Here is a 23320-nt window from a genome sequence, read left to right as displayed (position 1 = left end):
GCAGTGGGGACTCTGACCTGCTTGTCATTTCAATTTTTAAAAAGAACCAAAAAAAAAAAAAAAAAAAAAAGCAATCCCTGGATGTTGCAATAAATGAAGATTCCACGGCAGACGCTATGGAAACACCAGCTTCCAAAAAACCCACGTTCCTTTGCTCAAGTTCAGAGACACATGGAGAGCTGTTTCCCTCAGGACTTTTGAAAGGCGAGCAGAATTGCCAAGATCAAGGCTTTCCGTGGGCTGCTCTTAGGAGAAGTCAGATTTGCCAGGGTACGGAAGATTAATGAGCCCGCCGTTGGAGAGGTTTTACAAGTCATGTATTCCTGGGGACGGAGGGGCTCTGATTTCATAAAGCCTCGCGACTTACCATCTGTTGCAAATCCTCCCCATAAACAGTAAGCGACTAGGTCATTCCGTGAGAGCAGAGAGTAGGAGGGAGGTGGGCAGAGGAGGGATGAGTTAAAAACAGAACAGTTCTGCCAGAAAATTCCTGGAGCCTTTAGAAATGAACCGCCTCTTTCCTGAATGCGGGAAGAGAGGCTTGTCTTACGGTTCTTACACGGCACCCAGGCTGCCATTATAAGCCCGTTCCGTCCATAAAGTTGGGTGAAAGAGGCTTTTCTCCCAAGCAGGGCGTGATTCATTTTATGAGAAAGAATGTAAAACGTAAGAGGGATGAGTGTGGAGGCCGCATAACATTCACGGGCATGAAACACTAATTAGTAATTGCTCATTAAACAAGGAGGGCCTGGAAACATCTGAACACCGCCTCTCATCATAGCTAATCTCACATCCATCCCCAGGAACCTAGGAGGGGAGTGGGTTTGTGCGATGTGCCCTAAGTGTACAACCTGGCAGTTGTCATCTTGCATCTACCTGTAGGGCTAGGCCATTGTGAGTCCCGATTATTGTGATTTTAGCATAACAGCAGCAATCACCCTTCTGGCCGCTTTCTTTTGAACCAGACCATTTCTAATCCCCTCCTGGCTCCCATCCCCCGTTTCCCACAGGTGCTCAGGCAGGCTCTGGAAGGGAAGCCTCATTCTCCTCAGTAGGTGTAAGATCTCATCCTTTATGATTTTGCTTTAGGTTTTGAGAAGCTGGTACTCCGAGGGCCTCTTGAATTGCTGTCAGCTTTGCTCAGGAATGTGTTTGAAGGCATCGGTTCCCATTTCTGTTATTTTAGGGCTTGGATCAGTCTGTCTTCATAGAAACACCGCGGCTGCTTTCCATGGTGATTGAATAAGCATTCGTTGAAACGGGTGAACGTCATGACCCTTGGAATACAGACATGGTGCAGAAAGGAAAAATATCATAATTGGGGATCTGGTGTAGGGGCCCGTAGGAATGGGAAGTGGGGGGGGGAAAAAACACACAACTTTTTATGACTTTTTTTTTCCCCCCAAAAGGCTTATTCAAGACAGATTTGGACATAAAGTTGGGTTAAAGTTTGTGCAAGTATTTAAGCTTGGAGGATGCTTTATAAAATATTCATAGTTTTGAATCTGAGTGGGAGAGTGTCTCTTCCACACAAATGCCTTCAAACATCAGAGGAAAACAGAATTTCCAGGTCAAGATCTTTTTGCAGTGTGAGAGGAACAGGGAATGAGATAGATTTCGAAAACCGATCACTTTGCCACAATTAAATGCCCGTATTGCCTTATTTGCAGCTTTTGAAAAAGGAAGAATTTAGAATCTGATGCCTTGAGTGAGATCTAATTGCTTAATTTACAGAATCCTCCTATTTTTTAAAATGAAATGTACCAGCCCATGCTATTTCGGGGACAGTTGGGGAGATTTGAATATGCACTGGCTTTTGGCTGAAATTAAAGAATTATAAGTTTCTGCATGTAACTGTGATATCTTCCTTATATAGAAAAACAGAGATGCATCCTAAACGGTTTAAGTGTGGCATGACATGATGGGTATAATTTACTTTGAAATTTAAGCATTAAAAGGAGTTAAATGAAAATATTATTGAGGAATTCAATGGGGAAAAGCAAACCTATACTGGTTTTATATACAGTGCACACAGTCTTATACACAGATGCCAACACACACACTGTTTTGCCCTGAAAAACTTCTTTTAGGAGTCTTTTTTGTTTTCCCAAGGAAAATCAACATAGACACAGGAGTGATAACTTAAATCTAGTAAAGTGTATAGGTTTCTGATATTGTCGTGTATTGTAAATATTTTAGATTCATTTCACCTTATATGTTAACCCCATACAAACCCCCAGATGAGACACTTTATTATAGTGTCAGAAGAAACAAAAACCATTGTAACTCTTATTTACATAATATACTCCTTTCTGCCATGGAAAAGGTGCTACACTGTTGCTTCTCATTTATAGGAAGGAAAAGTAAAGAATGAACAAGGTAAACCGTGGAACGTCTTTCCAGATAGCAGCGATGTTGACGTATATTTTGTAGGTGACAACCCCAAATATCTTGTGTTCTTTCGCAGGGTTTTTAAGTACCGGCGACCAGGCGGCCAAAGGCAACTACGGGCTCCTGGATCAGATCCAAGCATTACGTTGGATTGAGGAGAATGTCGGGGCCTTCGGTGGGGATCCCAAGAGAGTGACCATCTTCGGCTCCGGCGCGGGTGCTTCTTGTGTCAGCCTCTTGACCTTGTCTCACTATTCAGAAGGTAAGAAAAGCATCCCCACAGTGCACAGGGAACCCTGGGACCCAGAAATGAACCCATATTGAATTCTTATTCAAGGCGCATACAGGGTGGCCATAGTCTCTATTGAAACCTCCACAGAAAATCCCCCCAATGACATGCGTGCTCATGCTCTTCTCTTAACTCAGCTTGCTTTCTGATTTTTTTTAATTGAGGTATGATTGACATACACCATTCGATTAGTTTCAGGTGTACAACATAAGGATTCTCTATTGGTATACAGTGCAAAACAGTCACCACGGGAAGTCCAGTGAACACCTGTCACCATTGAGTTACAAATTTTTTTCCTTCTGATGAGAATTTTAAGATCTCCTCTCCTAGCCACTTTTAAGTACGCAATACAGTATCATTAACTATCCTAACGATATAGTTTTCTCACTTAGACTTCTGGCAAAGAGCGTTGCTTACAATAATTGGAGGCAAATGACTTCTGTAGAAATGCCTACACCCTGCTTTGGCCTGTCTGAGTTTATTTGGACAACTTTAAATTTTATTAACTACAATTTTCATCTTGGGAGAAGAAATAGGAAAGGGAATCAGTATGTGGACGGTGGTTACAGATTTTTAGATTTCGTGATCAACAAAGCTTGTAGCCATATGGTTATAAAGTCACGTCTTTGATGCAAACTAATTCAGGTTGATTCCCTCTGGTCCATTGGTGATGGAGGTTCCCAGCAATATCAGATGAGAGATTTTTAAAAGAAAAATCAACAGAAATTGGGGGCAGTGGGCCTGGAGGCACCTTAATAACTTCCTGGCTCTGCCTTCAAAAATGGAACAAAAATTAAAAACAAAACAAGAAAATGCAGCCCTGGGGCACTTTGGCAAGTACAAGTGAATATTCATAATAACAGTCTAAATCGTCAAGGTCGTGTTATGTTCCCTTCTGTGTCATTGGTTGGTTTAAGGATTTACCACATCTATTTGAACCATTTTTATGAAAAGCACCTGAAACTTTAAAGGAATTAGTTTTCTTTAAAGAGTCTTATATTATCTTTCTTTAAAGTACCCTAAACATGTTAAAAAAAAAAAAAAAAAAAGGAAGTATCATCGTGCCGTATGACAGCATCCCATCTTTTTCCTCTCTTCCTACACTATCGTGGACAAGTTGCTGACTCTTTCTGATTGCTTCATTAGCAACATATGATTGACGATGATTTTTAAGTCTTGTGAAGTGTGAATTTCTTGATTCTTTATTTCGTAATGGCTGAGGAGAGGTAGAATGAAAAGCTTATGTTTGTATTAACCCTTTATTAAAAAAGGAAAAAGCGAGTAAATTAGATCATTAGTGGTAACGATTCCTATAGCGTTTTAGAAAATACCTGTATTTTCCCATTTCTCAATGGATATAATCATGATTCTCCATTTACAATAGTCAGGACCAACTCTAGCAGTAATCAAACACATGTCAGCCAAAACTAATGGGGGAAGAGTGTTAATTCCTTAAATCAGTAGATCAGAAATGAATATGGTGATGCTTTGCATCATTTCTGCAAAGTAGCTCTCTAAAATCAACCCAGCAATAGAATCAAGAATTAATGAACACACCCAGACTGTTGGCCTTAGGAATTTCGCTTGTCGTGATATAACTTAATGAAGTCAACATACACATGGGAAAAAGGTGTTTTCATGGAGTTTTCTACCACAGCATTCTCATAGCAAAGAATGAAAGGAAAAGCTACAAGACCAGAAAGACAAGAACATTGTTAATGACACGTGCATTTACTCGAAGGAACAATAATTTGTTTTAAGAATTGTGCTTAAGATATGCATTAACCTGGGAGGCATGATATGAAGAGCTCATTCAGCAAACCATCACCTTGGCCGGGTACCACATTCCCTTTTGAGCCCGTCATGGACAGGGATGCCATTCCAAGCAACTCTCAGATCCTGATGGAGCAGGGGGGAGTTCCTTAATTATGACATCAGTATACTATGCAGATATGGGACACAGTTATACACAACAGACCAAAGGGAGGGAAAACACCAAGAAGGAATGATACTAAAGATATTAAAGTATCTCCTATTTTATAGTATGAATTATAGGTGACTTTTTCTTTAATTTTTCAAGTTTTATCCCAGGTTGTATTACGTGCCTACCAAAACATACATACACACACACACGCGCATACACACACACACACACACACACACACACACACACATACATGGCTACCTCAGTCACGGCCAACAGTTACGACACAGAGAGAAAATGTGTAACTTCCAGCAACATTTTTCTAATTCTGGTTGTCTTCATTTATGAATCTTTTAATAGATCCAATATGGACATCATTTCCTTAAGGTGCTTTAAAACATTCACCTTGAGAGCCAGACACACAAGTCAGTACTCGCACGTTTCCAACGGAATGGTAAACATTGGGAAATTGGCCCCAAGGGAGCTAGATGATGTGTGTCGGGCAAAGCCAGATCGTTTTAAGCAGCTCATTCTTGCGTGTCATCGGCAGGCAGTCCTCTAGTCTTTAGAATCCCATCCTCCTGATTGCAGTCATGTTTCCTTCGTCCCCATCCCGATGTATGGCCTTAAACATCGACAGGGCACGGATTTCTGGACTCCCCGCTGAATGCTTTTATTCTCCCAGTGACTTACGAGGCGTCAGAGCTAGATCATGCTGGAGTTCAAGGAAGCGGCAGGAAGAGATAAGCAATAGAACACCATGATCTTATGGCCTTCCGTCTCATACGGGAGCAGTTAAAAATAGCCTTTTGTTTACTTCTGGACATCCACATACTAGACTGATCAGATAGGAAATTTTAAGCTACACAGAATTTTACTCATAAAACAGCCCAAGATTTTCCCAGTTTCTCACCAAGCAGGCACGTTTAAAATGTGGCAGAACGAATTGTACAAAAGTCTGGGCTTTGAGTGCATGCAACTTTGAAATTAATGATTTTTTTTGGAAAAAAAGATACATTTTAGCGGGGCATGCAAGGGAAGATTTCTTTAGGAATAGCTAATTTAATGAATTCATTTTAATTGCATGTTTTTAGCACCTTCGGTCTATGGAGCATGGAAATAAAAATGCATTCCAGAATTTATACTCTGAAACCGATTTCAGTGGCTCTTCCCCCTCTAATAAAGTGGTACCTGGTTTTGCCAGTAAGAGGAAACAGCCTTTGACCTCTTATGGCCACAAAGCATATTTTTAGAGGCTGGGGGGTTGTGATGACTCTGAGACTCTTCATTTACGCATTCTGGGGATGGAGACACTAATATTACACAAAATTGGGGAAGGAGAAAGAGGTTGTATGTTTTTAGCACTGCAGCTAAAGTGTAAACTCAGTTTCGTTTTCTAAACTCTGTGTGTGTGTGTGTGTGTGTGTGTGCGCGTGCGTGTGTGTGTCTGAGAGCATCCTATAAGACCACTGTCCAGCAGGTGGGGGAGGGGGAAGACGAGATAGAAATGAGAGGAAGAGATGCCGAGTGCGCTGAATGCTGCAGTATCCAGAAATTCACATGCCCGAGAGACAATCAGAGCCTTCTTTGCCGAGTAAAAGCTGCTTTTCTGTCCTGCGGGTTTTCATTTGCATGTCCACAATTTTGCACCTGCAGGTCTCTTCCAGAAGGCCATCATCCAGAGCGGGACCGCCCTGTCCAGCTGGGCCGTGAACTACCAGCCTGCCAAGTACACTCGGATATTGGCAGATAAAGTCGGCTGCAACATGCTGGATACCACGGATATGGTGGAATGCCTTCGGAATAAGAACTACAAAGAGCTCATTCAGCAGACCATCACCCCGGCCACGTACCACATCTCCTTCGGGCCCGTCATTGACGGGGATGTCATCCCCGACGACCCTCAGATCCTGATGGAGCAGGGGGAATTCCTTAACTATGACATCATGCTCGGGGTCAACCAGGGGGAGGGGCTGAAGTTCGTGGACGGCGTCGTGGATAACGAGGATGGTGTGACGCCCAACGATTTTGACTTCTTGGTGTCCAACTTCGTGGACAACCTTTACGGCTACCCGGAGGGGAAGGACACCTTGCGGGAGACCATCAAGTTCATGTACACGGACTGGGCAGATAAGGAGAACCCCGAGACGCGGCGGAAAACCTTGGTGGCTCTGTTCACTGACCACCAGTGGGTGGCCCCCGCCGTGGCCACCGCGGACCTGCACGCACAGTACGGCTCACCCACCTACTTCTACGCCTTCTACCACCACTGCCAAAGCGAGATGAAGCCCAGCTGGGCGGACTCAGCCCACGGCGACGAAGTCCCCTATGTCTTTGGGATCCCCATGATTGGCCCTACCGAGCTCTTCAGCTGCAACTTCTCCAAGAACGATGTCATGCTCAGCGCGGTGGTCATGACGTACTGGACGAACTTCGCCAAAACCGGGTATGTTCTTCTCCCCATCAGGGTATTGTTTGTCTGGTTCCTCCGTGTAAGTGTGGTTTCCACGACCGGCTAGACTGCGGTGTGCAGGCATCCACACACAGTAACAAAAGTAGTCATTTTTCCCCCCAGCATCTAGGGAGACCTCATTTTTTCTTTACCCCTGAATTGTTTTCTATCAAGTCAGATTTTCGCTGAGGCGCTAGATGCATATTGAAAATTCTACACTTGCTACTGGGGTCAGATTTAGATATATTTGGCTATTCTATGGGCAACGGATCCTGGAGTTTCAAATCTAGGCAGGACCTTGTCTTGTTTGGTAGATAATAGGGTTCTCAAAATACATGTGCCACATGGAATGCATAGCAAGGAATTAAATAAATCTCATAATAAATATATAGAAATACTGTATGTGTATATAGTATATATATTCTATATGTATATGCACAGGTAATAAATCCTAATCTCATAACTGTAGAGAAATCCCGTGTGTGTATGTAAGATATATATGTGCATATGTATCTATGTACATGCATAGGATTTCTCCATTGTTGTGAGATTGATTTTCTATATATACATAGGCACACAAAATATATTTATTTTGTTTATATATAAATATTGACACGTGTTTATTTCATTAATATAAATTTCATACATGTGTGTATATTTAGCTGTATATCTATCTATAGACACATATAGAAATCTCATTGGCTAAATAAAGTAGGAAGTACACAAGCGTTACATATATAACAGGGTCCACCCGTATTCCACTGAGCAGATTCTCTGCAGACAACGAAAGAAAAGACTCCCCAGCATCTTAAGGAGCTACAAATATCAGAGCATCTTTTCATTTGCTCTTGTCGAATAACCTAATTGCGGAAATTAATGAGGTAGCATTCTGTTCTGCCTGCCTGCGCTTCTGTCATTAACCTTGAGCTTCTCGTACCGAATTTACAGTGAAGGTCCTCCCGGCTCTGGAGGATGGAGAATCTTCCTGTGGGCCGCTGGGGGGTGGAATTAGGCCCCCCCATACTGCAGCAGCCCTGCAGTGCCTGAGCCTCTTGTAGCTCTCATGAGAGGAAGTGGGGATGCCGGGGATGTGTAGGGGGTCAGCAGGTATCATTCTTTACAATGATTCCAGATACTCTGGTGGGAAGTGGTTTCATGGTTTTGCAGTCTTAGGAAAAGTGTGGCACATTTCTTGAGTGGAAAACATGTTGTACCAATACCCACTTTGGACTGTCCCATCTTACAAGTTTGACCTAAGAAAAACAGTGGGAAACGGAGACGGTACAACCGTGCCGGGGAGAGATGCTTGTCTGTCCCCAAAAGGTTCTTTTTTCGACAAGGAGGTGATTGAGGTTAAGTCAGCAAGTGTTTTTAAGTAACCCCTGTTTATTAGATTCCTAGGGCTGCTGCAACAAAGTACCAAAAATGATGTAGCTTAAAACAACAGAAGTGTATTTCTCAGTTCTGGAGGCTAGAAGTCCACCATGCAGGTGTCCGCAGGGCTGAGTTCTCTCTGACACCCATAGGGGAATGTTTCCATGCTGCTTCATAGCTCCTGGTGCTTTGCTGGCAATGTTTGGTGTTGCCTGACTTGTAGCTGCATCTCTCCAAGCTCTGTATCTGTCATACCGTGGCACTCTCCCAGCACGTCTGTCTTTATATGGCCATCTTCTTCTTTTTTATCTTTATTGAAGTATAGTTCATTTACAATCTTGTGTTAATTTCTGCTCTACAGTGAAGTGATTCAGTTATAGACACATATACATTCTTTTTCATATTCTTTTCCATAATGGTTTATCACAGGATGTTGAGTATAGTTCCCTGTGCTGTACAGTAGGTCCTTATTGTTTATCCATCCTATGTATAGTAGTTTGCATCTGCTAATCCCAAACTCCCAATCCATCCCTCCCCCACTCCCCTCCCCCTTGGCAACTACAAGTCTGTTCTCTCTGTCTGTGACTCTGTTTCTGTTTTGCAGGTAAGTTCATTTGTGTCATATTTTAGATTCCACACATAAGTGATATCATATGGTATTTGTCTTTCTCTTTCTGACTTATTCTACCTAGTATGATAATCTCTAGTTGCATCCATGTTGCTGCAAATGGCATTATTTTGTTCTTTTTTATTTTGACCATCTTCTTATAAGGGCACCAATCATATTGGTTTAAGAGTCCATCCTGCTCCAGTATGACCTCATCTTTTTTTTTTTTTAATTTTTATTTTTTGGCCGGGCCGTGCGGCTTGCGGGATCTTAGTTCCCCAACCAGGGATCGAACCAGTGCCCCCTGCAGTGGAAGCACAGAGTCCTAACCACTGGACCACCAGGGAATTCCACTACAACCTCATCTTAACTTGACTGACTACATCTGCAATGACCCTATTTCCAATAAGATCACACTGTGAGGTCCTGGGTGTTAGGACTTCAGTGTATCTTAATTTGAGAGGGAAACAGTTCAATGCATAACCCCTTTTAAAGGCAGGACCAATGCCCAATTGTGTCATAGAACTCAGATAGGTAATGCCTGCCCTTGCAAAGTGTTGCCTTCTTTTGAAGCAAAAACACTCACAGGAGCGTTTCCCACACCATGGCCATGCCTATCGACTACATCACCATCCAAACCCATCATTAATTCCATAACATCTAAACACAGATCATGACTTACTTTTGTTAAAGCCATCTACTTTCTTTTTCTCTCACGTGTTTTGGGAATCAATTTTATATGATTTTCTTAAATGGAAAGCTAGGATCATTCATCATCAATTTAACTGAACCATTAAAGAAAACTACAAAATCCAAATAAAGCCATTAAATTCTCATTAGCTGTGCTTGCCTGCCAAAGGCTCTGAGATGGATTTTCTCTTGTTGTTAAGAAAAAAAAAAAAAAAAACAAAGAAAAATTAAAGGAAATTAATGTCATGAGATGGTAGAGAAATGCTAGCACCAAACCTATAGGTCACCAGGACCTGTCAACGACTAAGTGAGGATTGAAAATGTTGAGTGTTCTTTAAAATGGTTTTTAAGATGTTGAGTGCTTTTTAATTCCATAAGTCTATATTCCTAAAATCACTTCGCTTACTGCCTGTGGTTCACGCCCCTCATTTGGGGAACACAGTGGTGGAGATGTCAGATAGCCTGGGCTTAATCCCTGGCCCAGGATACTCCTGTGGCCACTAGTGGTGCGTGTTTAGGATACTTTTGGATTTCATAAAGATGCTGAAGTAGCGGATGGGGAAGGAATAAGGACTTGGCTTGGAGGAGTAGCCGTCATCCGACCAGAGTCCAGGTAGAGATCTCACTGTGGGAACAGGATATCGCTAATGGATGGCCTCGGATGTCAGTCTGAAGAATCTGGATTTTATCCAAGCAGGAGCTATTTTTATTTCTGTGGTCCATGTGGAGCATAGCTGAAATCGTACTTGGGGATATTAATGCAATGAGTTTTCACAACACATTAGAAAGGTCGTTGGAATGACTCAGATCTTCTTTTTTCTTTTTTTTTAATTAATTTTATTTATTTTTGGCCATGTTAGGTCTTTGTTGCTCCACGCGGGCTTTCTCTAGTTGCGGCGAGCAGGGGCTACTCTTCGTTGCAGTGCACGGGCTTCTCATTGCGGTGGCTTCTCTTGTTGCAGAGCACGGGCTCTAGGCGCACGGGCTTTGGTAATTGTGGCACGTGGGCTCAGTAGTTGTGGCTCGCGGGTTCTAGTGCGCGGGCTCAGTAGTTGTGGCTCACGGGTTTAGTTGCTCCGCGGCATGTGGGATCTTCCCGGACCAGGGCTCAAACCCGTGTCCCCTGCATTGGCAGGCGGATTCTTAAAGACTGCGCCGCCAGGGAAACCCTCAAATCATCTTTTAAGGAAGTTACTCAGAACCTCCCCTAACCTGCAATGCAGTGTGCCATTTCAAACGTAAGTCAGGAGGATCACATCTCAGTAGCTTGTGCTTTAACAGAAAATGGGGGATTGAGCAACGTCTAGTGATTTAGGTGTTCGCCAATAGATGATATGGCTCATGAGGTGGTTGCTAGTTATTCATTGATTGATTTTAAACAGGGTAGTGGCATGATCAGCCCTGTGTGGTGGAGGATTTCTTTGTCCCTAGGGGGCTGCCAAAGTGGTCCAGCTGAGGAGAATGAGGCAGTATGGTGCCAGTAATGGAACAGCATGGGAGTAAACCATCTCTCATGTCATTAAGGGTCTCATACCTTATTTGATGCCAGCAAGGGAAGAGCATAGGATAAACCATCCCTGATGTCACAGTGTGAGGTGAGATGCTTGACTCTGTTCTCCAGAACCCATACTCAGGCAGTGACCCACAGAATATGATGGAATACACTTGAGCGCCATCCACTGCTCCCTGTAAGCACTACAGAGACAGGAGTTTGGTTATAAGAATATCCTGTCGTACGTCTAATCACAACACATGGCTGAGAAGAAAGGATTATGTTGTGTCAGAACGTGCTTTGCCGTGATCGCTGGGTGGAACTTCACCTCTGCTGCCCCTCCCTGATGATCCTGACTATTCATACGTTTGCTGAGATGAGGTGAACACCGGGGCTTCTTTTTCTATGACCAAAGCTAACAGTTCTGACCTTACATGTAGGCTTAAGTGTAGACATATCTGGTATGCAAATTTTTTGTTGTTGTTAAGCAGAGAAAACATAATGTGGGGATGGTGTGTGTGGTAGGCATGGAAGGAAGGAAGGAAGGATAGAAGGATGGAAGGACGTTGCTAGGAGACTGTTTCAATAATCCAAGTGAGAAGACTAACCCAAAACAGCGCTGGGAAAGGACAGGGAAGCCAGGACATGAAGTATTAGGCTAGAAATAAGGCTACTTGGAGAGTTTTGATAAATGAGAAGTTATGTCTGGGAAAAATTAAAACTAATCCCGAGGTTTATGAATGATTACACAGATTTAAACTCTTTGTCACATCCAACCTCTTTGGGAATAGGTGGGAAGGCGTTGGTCCTGGCCACTCAGTAGAAATCAGGTGCCCATTGATCAAGGACCAATGCAATTTGGGTTCTGTGTGAGGAGAGGTGGATAAAATGGGTTGAATTAGGGTCTCTACAGAAGATATGGCTGTGAACAGTACCTTCACCATTATGTATGGAAGTCCTCGGAGGCTCTTAGAATTCAGAGATGGGAAGGCTGTTGGCCGATAAGCCAATATATATTATGTAAGAAGAGCAACATATATATTCCAATATGTCGAAGTAGAGTTGTATAGGTCGAGTGGGTGGGATGACGTATTTTTCATTGGTTTTCAGATTCCATCTCTACTTTTGATTTTGCTCATATCTCGTGATTGATTTATACTTCAACTTTTGCTCAGTCTTTGTAAAAAATCAGGAAACAGACAGGAAAGATGGGTTAGATAGAGTTGCAGTCAAAGCCTGGTCTTGAAAGTGACGTTTATTGCCCCAAAGTATTTTAAGCTCAGTGAAGGAACATCTCTACCGGTTGTATAGGACGGACTGAACACATACTTCTTGGTGCAGGGGGTAGTTTTCTTCTTAGAGGTCTAGGGACAAATGGTCAACCACGGCATTGTTTTAGGGGTAAGGAAAACCTTATACCATCCAAAGGAGCATATCAGAGGGTTCACTGGTATTTTTAAAGGAATCGTGTTGCCCATCTCTCACAAATAAGATGAACCACAAGACCTTGGAGATGCATTTAGCCTCCACTTCTAAGATGATATCGCAAACGAAATATGACAGGTGAAAATGTATGTTTAGGTGACGAGGAGTATGGATAGGTGTTGAGGTTTTTACTAGAGAAAGGAGGTGTGTCTGTTTCATTCTCTCCTTAATCATTATCATCTTGAACTTTACTCATGGGAATTAGAAGACGCCATGTGCTGAAGCAAAGTCTAAACAACAAGGCAGTGGTATCCCACATAGAGATCTTACTGTCTTTGGGGTGTTTGACAAGGGGAAATGATGAGCCTTCATAAGCGCCGTGAGTTTATCTTGGTTTCAGGCTTCTGACTGTGCATCTCCCAGAACTTTGATAGATTGTATCGGCCTAAAGCATACTTACCGGATTTTCAAAATCCTCTATTCTCTGAGAACAAAATAAATGTGTTTCCTTACCTTTCAAATGTACACCGAATTCCATAAAAAAAAATCGACAAATATCCTACATGAAAAGACACTCTCTTTCCTAGATGCCCTCTCTTCAGTAAAAGGTCAGTACAACTAAAAGACCCAATTCCGTGAAATCAGATCAATGCAAACATAGTAGGAATCCTCGCTCCCTTTCGTTGCTTTTAGAACGATAAAAATCGATGACAAATTTCTCCATGACAGATTCCAGTTAAATAGGAATTTTCCAACAATGTATTTCAGAAGACTCAGATAAAAAAACATGAGGTGCTATATTAAATCCAACAGTTTTTGAAAACATGTAAGAATATAAAAATGAATTAAAAGCAGATTATTTTAAAGTATATACATGTTTATAAATGAACACATAAATAAGAAAGCTCATAATATTAAGACCTACAATTTTTTATATTTTATCATCTCACTAATAAGAGCACAGCAGTTAGTGTGTACTCAGTTATGTGGTAAAATTTCTTTGTCCTGCATACCACATATGTAATCATATCTACGATCATATATATACCTATGCATCTATATATATATATATGTCTGTGTGTGTATATAGTATGCAGCATGTACTGTTGTATACAGTATACTTTTATACAGTATATACTGTACCCAGTGTATAATATAACGTATGCACTGTGGTATACAGTATACTTTGATACAGCGTATACTATATACAGTATATAGTGTACCATATATGCTATGATATACATAGTACACTTTTATACAATGTATACTATATACAGTATACAGTGTACCATATATACTGTGGTATACAGTGGTATATACTATACACAGTGTATAGTATACTTTGATAGAGCATATACTATATACAGTATATACTGTACCATGTATGCTATGATGTACACAGTATACTTTTAAACAGTATATACTATATATAATTAACAGTGTACCATATACACAGTATATTGTCATGCAGCATACACTATATTAGTGTACCATGTATACTGGTATACAGTATACTTTGATACAGCATATACTACATACAGTATATAGTGTACCATATATGCTATGAAATACATAGTATACTTTTATACAATGTATACTATATACAGTATACAGTGTACCATATATACTGTGGTATACAGTGGTATATACTATACACAGTGTGTAGTATACTTTGATATAGCATATACTATGTACAGTATATACTGTACCATGTATGCTATGATGTACACAGACAGTATATACTATATATAATTAACAGTGTACCATATATACAGTATATTGTTATGCAGCATACACTGTATCTAGTATATTAGTGTACCATGTATACTGGTATACAGTATACGTTTATGTAGCGTATACTAAGTAGAATGTATAGTATTAGGTATATTCTGTGGCTGTATACAGTATGTTATTTATAGTCCTCTCTTGCTAGCAATTTGTAGGTATTCTAATTTATGCATTGCAGAGAGGGATACTATTTATTGAGCTCTTACTACATGCCAGGAATATTGTAGTTATTATTTGACCTTTCTCACTTCCTTTCCATCCCAGTATTCTTATCCACTTTATAGATGAGGAAGATGAGGCTAAGAGAGGCTTAAGGATTTGCTCAAGATTTCACAGCTTGTAAAGAGGGAGAGATGCAGAACTTGATGTATGGAAATGATTTTGACAGCCTCAGGCTGAGGGCTAAAGTCCTTCCTTTGGCAGATGCATCTGTTGGTCAAGTGCATCGTTCGCATCCTGCACGCTACTTGGGAATGTCTGTAGCCTTTAGGTCTTCCAGTGGGACCTTCTGGTTCCCCAGCCTTCTGATTCATGAGCAAACAGGCAGTGGCTGAAGGCAGCTTCATAAAAGTGTTACCTGGAAGATAGAAGTTAGAGCACCTGGAGCAATAGATCTAAGCAAACTGGGTCTGCACATCATGTCTGAATGTTCAGTGTCAACTAGGTGGCATTATATCATGCATGATCTCAAATTTTCCAAACCAGTACACATTAAGATGAAAACTGTTTTACAGCTCACTTTACCAAGCCTAAAAAAAATGGAAGAAATGAGAATATGATATCTTTGCGGGGCGGGGGGAGGTTGTTTGTTATCTTAAAAGAGTTAGTTGCAAAGGTGTCTCAAGTACCATGTTTTGTGGAGAATCTTTCCATTTTGGTGATTCTCCTTCTGCCTGTGTCCACTTACGTCAATCATAGGAGACTTCTTAGGTTCATAGTTGCCATGCGCACTTGAAATCTATAAAAAACCCCTCAATTTCTTGCATCGTGTGGTACTTTTCCTAAAATCCTTAACTCTGCATATCTAAAAGCACCGTCTGACCAAGCTTCTTAAATCAACGGAATGTTGTGTGATCTTTACGTGACTCAGTCTTCAGAAGGTTTCCAAGTACATACATATTTCTCCTTCTGAGAGAGAGCGAACAATTGATGCATAATTCTATTTATTAACATCTTGTAATTACAAAAGCCAGTTTTTGTTTGATTTTTAACATACATTTTAGTTGTAACCACAGTATCTATTCATTTACCTAAGAAGCAATTCTTGAGGAAGAAAGAGAATGGCACAAATTTTGGACCATAGCCTCTAACTCAGGATTTCTCAGCCTCAATACTACTGACACCTGGGACCAGGTACTCCTCTGCTGTGGAGGGGCTGTCCTGTGCCCTGGAGCATATTTAACAGTCACCCTGGCATCTACCCATTCATGGCACCACCCTTCACTTATAACAACCGAAAAACATCTCCAGATGTTACCAGATGCCCTCTTGGGGGCAAATCACCCTGGTTGAGATTTCTGACTCAAAAGTAGTTAAACAACTTGAAATGCAAGACACATTTTTGGTTTCCTTCTTTATCATGGAAGATAATTGGATGCATTTAAAAAATGTAGGAGTGTTATGAAAATGCTATCATAGTGCCATCAGGAATTATTTTTAAAATAAAGGTAAGGGGATTTTAAAGAAAAGGCAAAATGGTAGCGCGTCGGGATTGAAACACCATGTATTTGTTGCTACTTGAGTACTTTGTGCATATCAGTAAACACATGAGATTATCTGATTGTAATTTCATTGTATTTGATTAAAATTTACTTGGGAAATGTGGAAGAGTGTGACCTTTCTCTTTTTTTCTCCCTTCTGTCCCCAGTGATCCTAATCAGCCCGTTCCTCAGGACACCAAGTTCATTCACACAAAACCCAATCGCTTTGAGGAAGTGGCCTGGTCCAAGTATAACCCCAAAGACCAGCTCTATCTGCATATTGGCTTGAAACCCAGAGTGAGGGACCATTACCGAGCCACAAAAGTGGCTTTCTGGTTGGAACTCGTGCCTCACTTGCACAACCTGAATGAGATATTCCAGTATGTGTCCACAACCACAAAGGTTCCTCCTCCGGACATGACCTCCTTTCCCTACGGAACTCGGCGATCTCCTGCCAAGATATGGCCCACGACCAAACGCCCGGCGATCACTCCCGCCAACAACCCCAAACACTCCAAGGACCCTCATAAAACGGGGCCTGAGGACACCACCGTCCTCATCGAAACCAAACGGGATTATTCCACTGAGTTGAGCGTCACCATTGCCGTGGGGGCATCCTTACTCTTCCTTAACATCTTGGCGTTTGCAGCGCTGTACTATAAGAAGGACAAGAGGCGCCATGAGACACACAGGCGCCCCAGTCCCCAGAGAAATACCACAAATGACATCGCTCACATCCAGAACGAAGAGATCATGTCCCTGCAGATGAAACAGCTGGAGCATGATCACGAGTGTGAGTCCCTGCAGGCTCACGACACGCTGAGGCTCACCTGCCCTCCAGACTACACCCTCACGCTGCGCAGGTCCCCCGATGACATCCCACTTATGACACCAAATACCATCACTATGATTCCCAACACACTGACGGGGATGCAGCCTTTGCACACGTTCAATACCTTCAGTGGAGGACAAAACAGTACAAATTTACCCCACGGGCATTCAACCACTAGAGTATAGCTTTGCCGTCTTCTTCCCCTCCCTTTGCGCCTCCCCTCAGCCACATCGAAGAGAGAAAGAAAGAAGCAACATCTCCAAACAGGGAATGTTTGGCTTAAGACAAAACAAAACAAAACAAAAAGCAAAAGGGCAGCCACCGTGTCCTTGCAGACCCTTTCCATTGGCATTTCCCAGTACAATGAGATCAACTTCTGACCCTACGAAATGTGAAACGTATACATTGCTGTTACAATACTGCTTTAAGATCTCCACCATCCGGCAAACTTTAGTGCAACTAGGACATCGAAGTTTCAAGGACCTGGATGTTTCCAGTGTGACCACAGAAGCTGAAACTTCTGAAACTCGGCCGAGGACACTTTTCTTTTTTTTAATTACAATTGAAATAAATAAATAAAAGTTCTTTTTGTGCCATACGACAGATGGCTCTACTTAAGTGAAGAAAGAATCTATGGGCTTTTACCCAGCATATGGAGGTGTAATCCAGAGAGAAGGAAAAGTAGAATTTTATTATTAAAATAAAAGAACTGACTATGCAGTTACATACGTAGAGTTCTGTGCAAAGAGATGTTTTGCCAGCCTGAACTCTATTTAAGAAACTTTGTAAAAATAAAAATAAAAAAATGTATATAGCCGTGCGTTTAAACAAACACACACCGAGAGAAAAACAGAAACAAAAACAACAACAACAAAAGCTTTTATTGGTGTTTTCAGTTTGAAAGAGCTTTTAGCAAGATTGTGCTTTCCACTGTGGTCTGTATGTATATAAATCGATATATACATTAGTCATATCACCTCTGTCTCCTCCAGGACAAAGGAGGATTTTCTTCTTAATTCCTTGTGGCCAACAGACATGGGGTTTTCTAACGTGTTTCATTTGTAGGAGGATGTGATTGTCACACAGCGGACCTAGACCGTCTGTTCGACTAGGCTCTCTCTCCCCTTCTCGGGCTGGAAAGTGCATGCGACAGCATTCTTAGGAGACCGTTATTTTTAGGAAAACTTTTATTTTTGTGTGTTAAGGCTTCATGAAGTTGCAACCCCAGGATGGATCCCCAGCGTGGAGCCTATTTAAAGCTTGTTGAATTAGAAACACGCACGCACATGCAGAGTGACCGCGGGGGAGAAACAGAATACAAGTCTCGTTCTGTAGTTCTGGTTCTTTGAATCTGTTGAGGAAGAGTTGCTTCCCATCCCAGGGTCCTGCCAAAAAGGAAAAGAAAGCTTGTCTTTGGTAGGGCCAAGCTCTGCTGAGTCAATACAGCTCTGTACTCCCGAGCAGCTGCAGAAGGGTTTGGCTGATGAAATACCTGCTCAGCTTAGCTAATCAGATTGAAAGAGGGCATGTGTCTTTCCTTTCTGTTTAAGCAGTAAGTCCCTTATTTATCAGTAAGCAGGGATTTTTATTTTTTATATCATTTATGGGATAAAACATATGCTTGTCTGAAACTATTACCATTTGTGGATTTGTGTATCAGTCACTGATCCAGGAGTATTACAGAGAGAAAACAAACAAAAGGATAGAACATTCAAAGTGCTTTGCATGGGTTTTCCGGGAAGTTAGGATGGCTTCACTGTCAAGATAACACACAGAAATATTCAGTCATTTTAAATTGGCGAGACAGGGATGAGAAGTTTGTCCCTCTGACACTTTGTCATTTTCTCATCGTCCTTTTAATTTTCCTTAAGGAATCTTTTGCAAGTGTCCTAAAGTGGAAGGAAAAAGAATAGTAACCATGGTGACTTTATGTTTTGTCTTTCAAAAGTTATTACGACACCAGGAAATAGTAGCCAAAGATATTTGAAGATGTCTCTGGGCATGGTTCTCATGGAAACCCAGCACTATATGTCTTTGCCAAGGTGGACATTCTCCACAAAGATAGTCCAAATTCCTTGTCTCTTTGTATAATCTTTGCTTATTGAACCCCTGAACTAAAACTGTAGCAATGTCTATCAAAGTGTTTGAAAATGGCCCCGCTAGAAAAAGAGAGTTCTTTTAAGAATGCATACAGATCGTCCAATAAATTCTGTTGTTCATCTTGGTTTAAATTTAAGAGTGATTCTCTGTGTATACATATGTGAAATATAACCCCAACTTTGCAAAGAGTGAAACATCACTCGTGCAGCTAGAGGTGTCATGGGTACGATTTTTGTTCATCATTTTTGAAAGCTATTGTCAGGCCATTTCTGCAAGCTGTGTATTACCCCAGCTAAGCTACGACGAATAGGCTCTCCAGGAAACTACAAAGGACGTGATGCTTGGCACCAATGTGGGTCCGGTATGTTTGTAATGTGAATTCCAGTATTTGTTTAGTATTTCCAATTGTCTTCTGCTAGCAATATGCACAGTAATGTATCAGGCTTGTGACATTTGGATAAGGAAAAAAAAAAAAAAGAGTTCTTGTTAAGTGAATAACTTTAGCTTTTACAAAGGATTATGATCAAAAGCAATTTAATACACCTTAAATGATATTTCTACATGGAAAGAAGTTATAGAATCTTCATAGAGTTCTATGAGAATAAAATATACTTGCTATCTATAAAAAAGAGGAAAAAAAAGAAAAAAAAAAAGACATAAGTTAGAAAAAAACTTTCCTAGGCTTTTATTCTTGACCTTCACTGGCACGCAGGGTTTAATGGTTTCTTGGATTATTATTTTGCGATTTTGTTTTTGATTTTGCCTTAAGTAATGATAGAAGATATATATGGCTGGACACATATGTATAAACTTTTCAGCAGCATTTTTAATAATAAAATATCACAGTATTTTCTAATGCTTTGTGCAAATAATTACGCGTCCATTCTTTTTTTGTAGGTGGCCTATCCTATTTATTTATTTTTCCTTCTTTAGATGTCTTTTGCACTTTAAAAACTAAGCGATACATCTGACGTAGATGATAAACGGCACACTCAGTTGGTAATAGATCAGTTTCTTGTGGTTCGTCCTCATGAACAGGTTTTGTGTCCCCGCTAGGGATTTTCTTCTGGCCTGACATTGGAGAGAGGCACTCTGGTTGGTGAAACTCATAACGAGAGGATGTTTCCTGAAATGGAAGCCACTGCTGCTTCTTATGTTGCTGGGTTTTGAGTTGTGTTTGTTGTCATGCCTTAAATCTTTCTAGTAGCCTTATTTGAGTAAATCTCTGACAGCAAGAAATTCATTTGAATACAACTGGAGAGGCAGAAAATTACTACCATACCGATGCGACCTAACTTGTCCAGTCCTCACATGCACCTGGTCATTCCTTATCTTAACAGTCACGATAGCCCTAAGGGGCAGGCACCTGTATTACTTCTATTTTAGAACTGAAGATGTTGAGGATCAGAAACATTAAGCTACAAGGCAGCAGCAGAACTCAGATTCAAAGGAAGATCGTGTGTTCAGAGCCCAATCTCTTCGCCAATGAAGGATGCAGCAAAAATTTCTAACTCAAGTTCATGAATGTCATGATAATATTAGCTAATTATCAGGTAAAGGAAAACAGCAAAGACTGTGACTGCTGTATTCGAACTCTGAATTTTTTTTTACATGTTGGGCTCGGGTCGTTTGCTGAATGTGACGTACACAGGATATATACATACACACATATATACACATATACATACACATTTATATATTACATACAAATAAATATTTTAATATATTGTGTATTTACAATTGAATTTTAATAAATATAAATTATAAAGTATAATTATATTTTTATATTTATATACATATATAATAGCTATACTATATGAAACATATACATTTGTATATAAAATAATATAATATCATACCATATGTGTGATATAATATGTAATATATATTTTATATATTTAAAACATACATTTTATATTACACATATATTGCAGATATGTATATATATCATGTTATATATACGTATTATAATTCTAGTGTATACGAGTTATATTATCTAATACAAAACATATGTTTACATATAAGTAAATAAGTAACTATTTTATAAATATGTAAATAATATTTCATGAATACATAAACATATGTCATATCTATTTAATGGAAAAGCCATTTTCGTGGATTTAAAATTAGATCTCTAGCCAATTTTTGAAATAGGGGAGTCATTCCTTTTTTCACCATTTGATGCATTCTGAATGGCCATTCTGAATAACTCAACAAATGGTAAAAACGTATGCATTCATTCATTCATGTATTCTTTCTGCAAATGTTTACCAAGCTTCTCCATCACCCCAGCTCTGTGCTGGGGCTTCTGTTAAAAATGAAAGAAGCAGCTCTCTCCATCCTAGGACTCCAAGCGGAGAGCAGGGAAGTACAGCCAGGAAGCAGCAGGAGGTGATGGAGATGGTACCCAGGGTGCCAGTGGGAGTCTAGACACAGACCCTTAACCTCGTCTGCAAGGGGTGGGAAGTGCTCTGTAGGAAGCTACCCCAAACCACATCCCTCCAAGTATGTGGGCATCCACGCAGACAAACCAATGATGGTGGATGCTTCGGGAGGGCAGAACTCACGCCCTCAAAGTGAGAAGACTCGGCACGTTTGGGGAACCATGGCTTTTTTCTGTCCTAGCTGAAAAATAGAAGGTGTCACCGGGAAAGGTGTGGGGAAGGAGGGGAGTAGCATCCAGCTGATAACATGCCTCAAGTCACAAGGCATGCCGTGTGCACCTTGTCCTGAATTCAAGCAGCAGACGGCAAAAGATGGCGCAAAAGTGGTGTGAGCATATTTGCGTTTTTTTGTTCGTTTGTTTTTTGTGGTACGCGGGCCTCTCACTGTTGCGGCCTCTCCCGTTGTGGAGCACAGGCTCCGGACGCGCAGGCTCAGCGGCCATGGCTCACGGGCCCAGCCGCTCCGCGGCACGTGGGATCTTCCCGGACCGGGGCACGAACCCGCGTCCCCTGCATCTGCAGGCGGACTCTCAACCACTGCGCCACCAGGGAAGCCCATATTTGCGATTTTTATCAGTGCTTCTCAAACGTTGTTCCAAGGATGTGCTGACAGCAGGCTACAGGGCGGGTTCTGATCCAGCAGGGATTGCGTGGGCTGGAGTCTGCATCTCCAACAAGCCTGCAAAATGATGCCAGTGTTTCTGGTTCCCAATTATCCCCAAGTCTTTTGGGGAGCAAGATTCGAGAGTGTTCCCTCCAGAAGCAGTTGTGGGGATGGTGTGAATGTGGTGGGATGGCGCTGGGTGCAGTGAAAGCAGCTGAGTAAGCAGATAGAGCAGCCTGTTTGATAAATTAATTACTATCATCCTGTCAGGAGAGGTGGGGACACAGTAGGAATGTTAAACCCAAAAAACAGATAGATAGATAGATAGATAGATAGATAGATAGATAGATAGATAGATAGATAGATTGAATAGATGATTGATGGACAGATATAAAGGATGAACAGTTGGATGAATGGATGGATACAGATACATAGATTGTAGATAGATAAACAGATAGATGAATGCTAGATGGATAATGATTTATTAATATAGAGGCAGATATGGATGGATGGATACATAACACACAGATAGCTGGTAGAGATGATAGATGTGAGTAGGTAGGTAGGTAGATATAAATAGATGATAGTTGAGATAGATGATAGGTAGATGGATAGATAGATGGAAAGAAGGGAGGGATAGAAGGGAAGGAAGGAAGGAAGAGAGGAAGAAAGATGGGATAGGTAGGTAGGTAGATAGATAGATGGATAGATAGATGGAAAGAAAGAAGGAGTGAGGGATGGAAGGGAAGGAAGGAAGGAAGAGAGGAAGAAAGATGGGATAGGTAGGTAGGTAGGTAGATAGATAGATGGATAGATGGATAGATAGATGGAATAGTTTTAGAGTTGCATGTTCCAGAAGTGATAAAGCACCACCATCAGAGATGACCAAGCCCATCTTGGTGGAGTTGAGTAACTTACACGCAAGGATGGTGAGTCATCTGGGTCATTTTTCGTGGTTGCACACTGTCCTTGTTTCCATCTTATCCCCACATGCTTGCGGACAACTTTTATCTCCTGGTACCTCAAATTATTTTTATGCAGTGGGGCCCACCCCACTTAGCCATTATCAGGCTAGTTACTAGCAGTCAGATGGCAGAGGTGTTTTTTCTTTCCCACAACTTCCTCCAAATGTATTCATCACCTCCCCTTTTCTGGGCTGCCTGATTAGAAAAAAAATTAAAAATTAGATTCTGCTAAGGGAGGAAAGT

At 41.2% G+C, this 23320-nt stretch overlaps 1 protein-coding gene across 18 annotated transcripts in view; it reads left to right on the top strand.

The window, feature by feature from the left end:
- The window catches only part of NLGN4X (neuroligin 4 X-linked), a 346752-nt gene extending 326837 nt beyond the window's left edge, over positions 1–19915 (top strand). For all 18 annotated transcript variants that reach the window (XM_060292229.1, XM_060292227.1, XM_030837310.2 and 15 more), the window contains 3 exons: positions 2468–2653; positions 6261–7050; positions 16300–19915. In XM_060292229.1, the coding sequence (XP_060148212.1) occupies positions 2468–2653; positions 6261–7050; positions 16300–17149 (1826 nt within the window). In that variant the 3' untranslated portion in view covers positions 17150–19915. The remainder of the gene's footprint in view (positions 1–2467; positions 2654–6260; positions 7051–16299) is intronic.
- The last annotated feature ends 3405 nt before the right edge of the window (positions 19916–23320 follow it).

This window comes from Globicephala melas, chromosome X (genome assembly GCF_963455315.2).
Source record: "Globicephala melas chromosome X, mGloMel1.2, whole genome shotgun sequence".
NCBI lineage: Eukaryota > Metazoa > Chordata > Mammalia > Artiodactyla > Delphinidae > Globicephala > Globicephala melas.
This window is presented reverse-complemented; position numbering and strand designations above follow the sequence as displayed.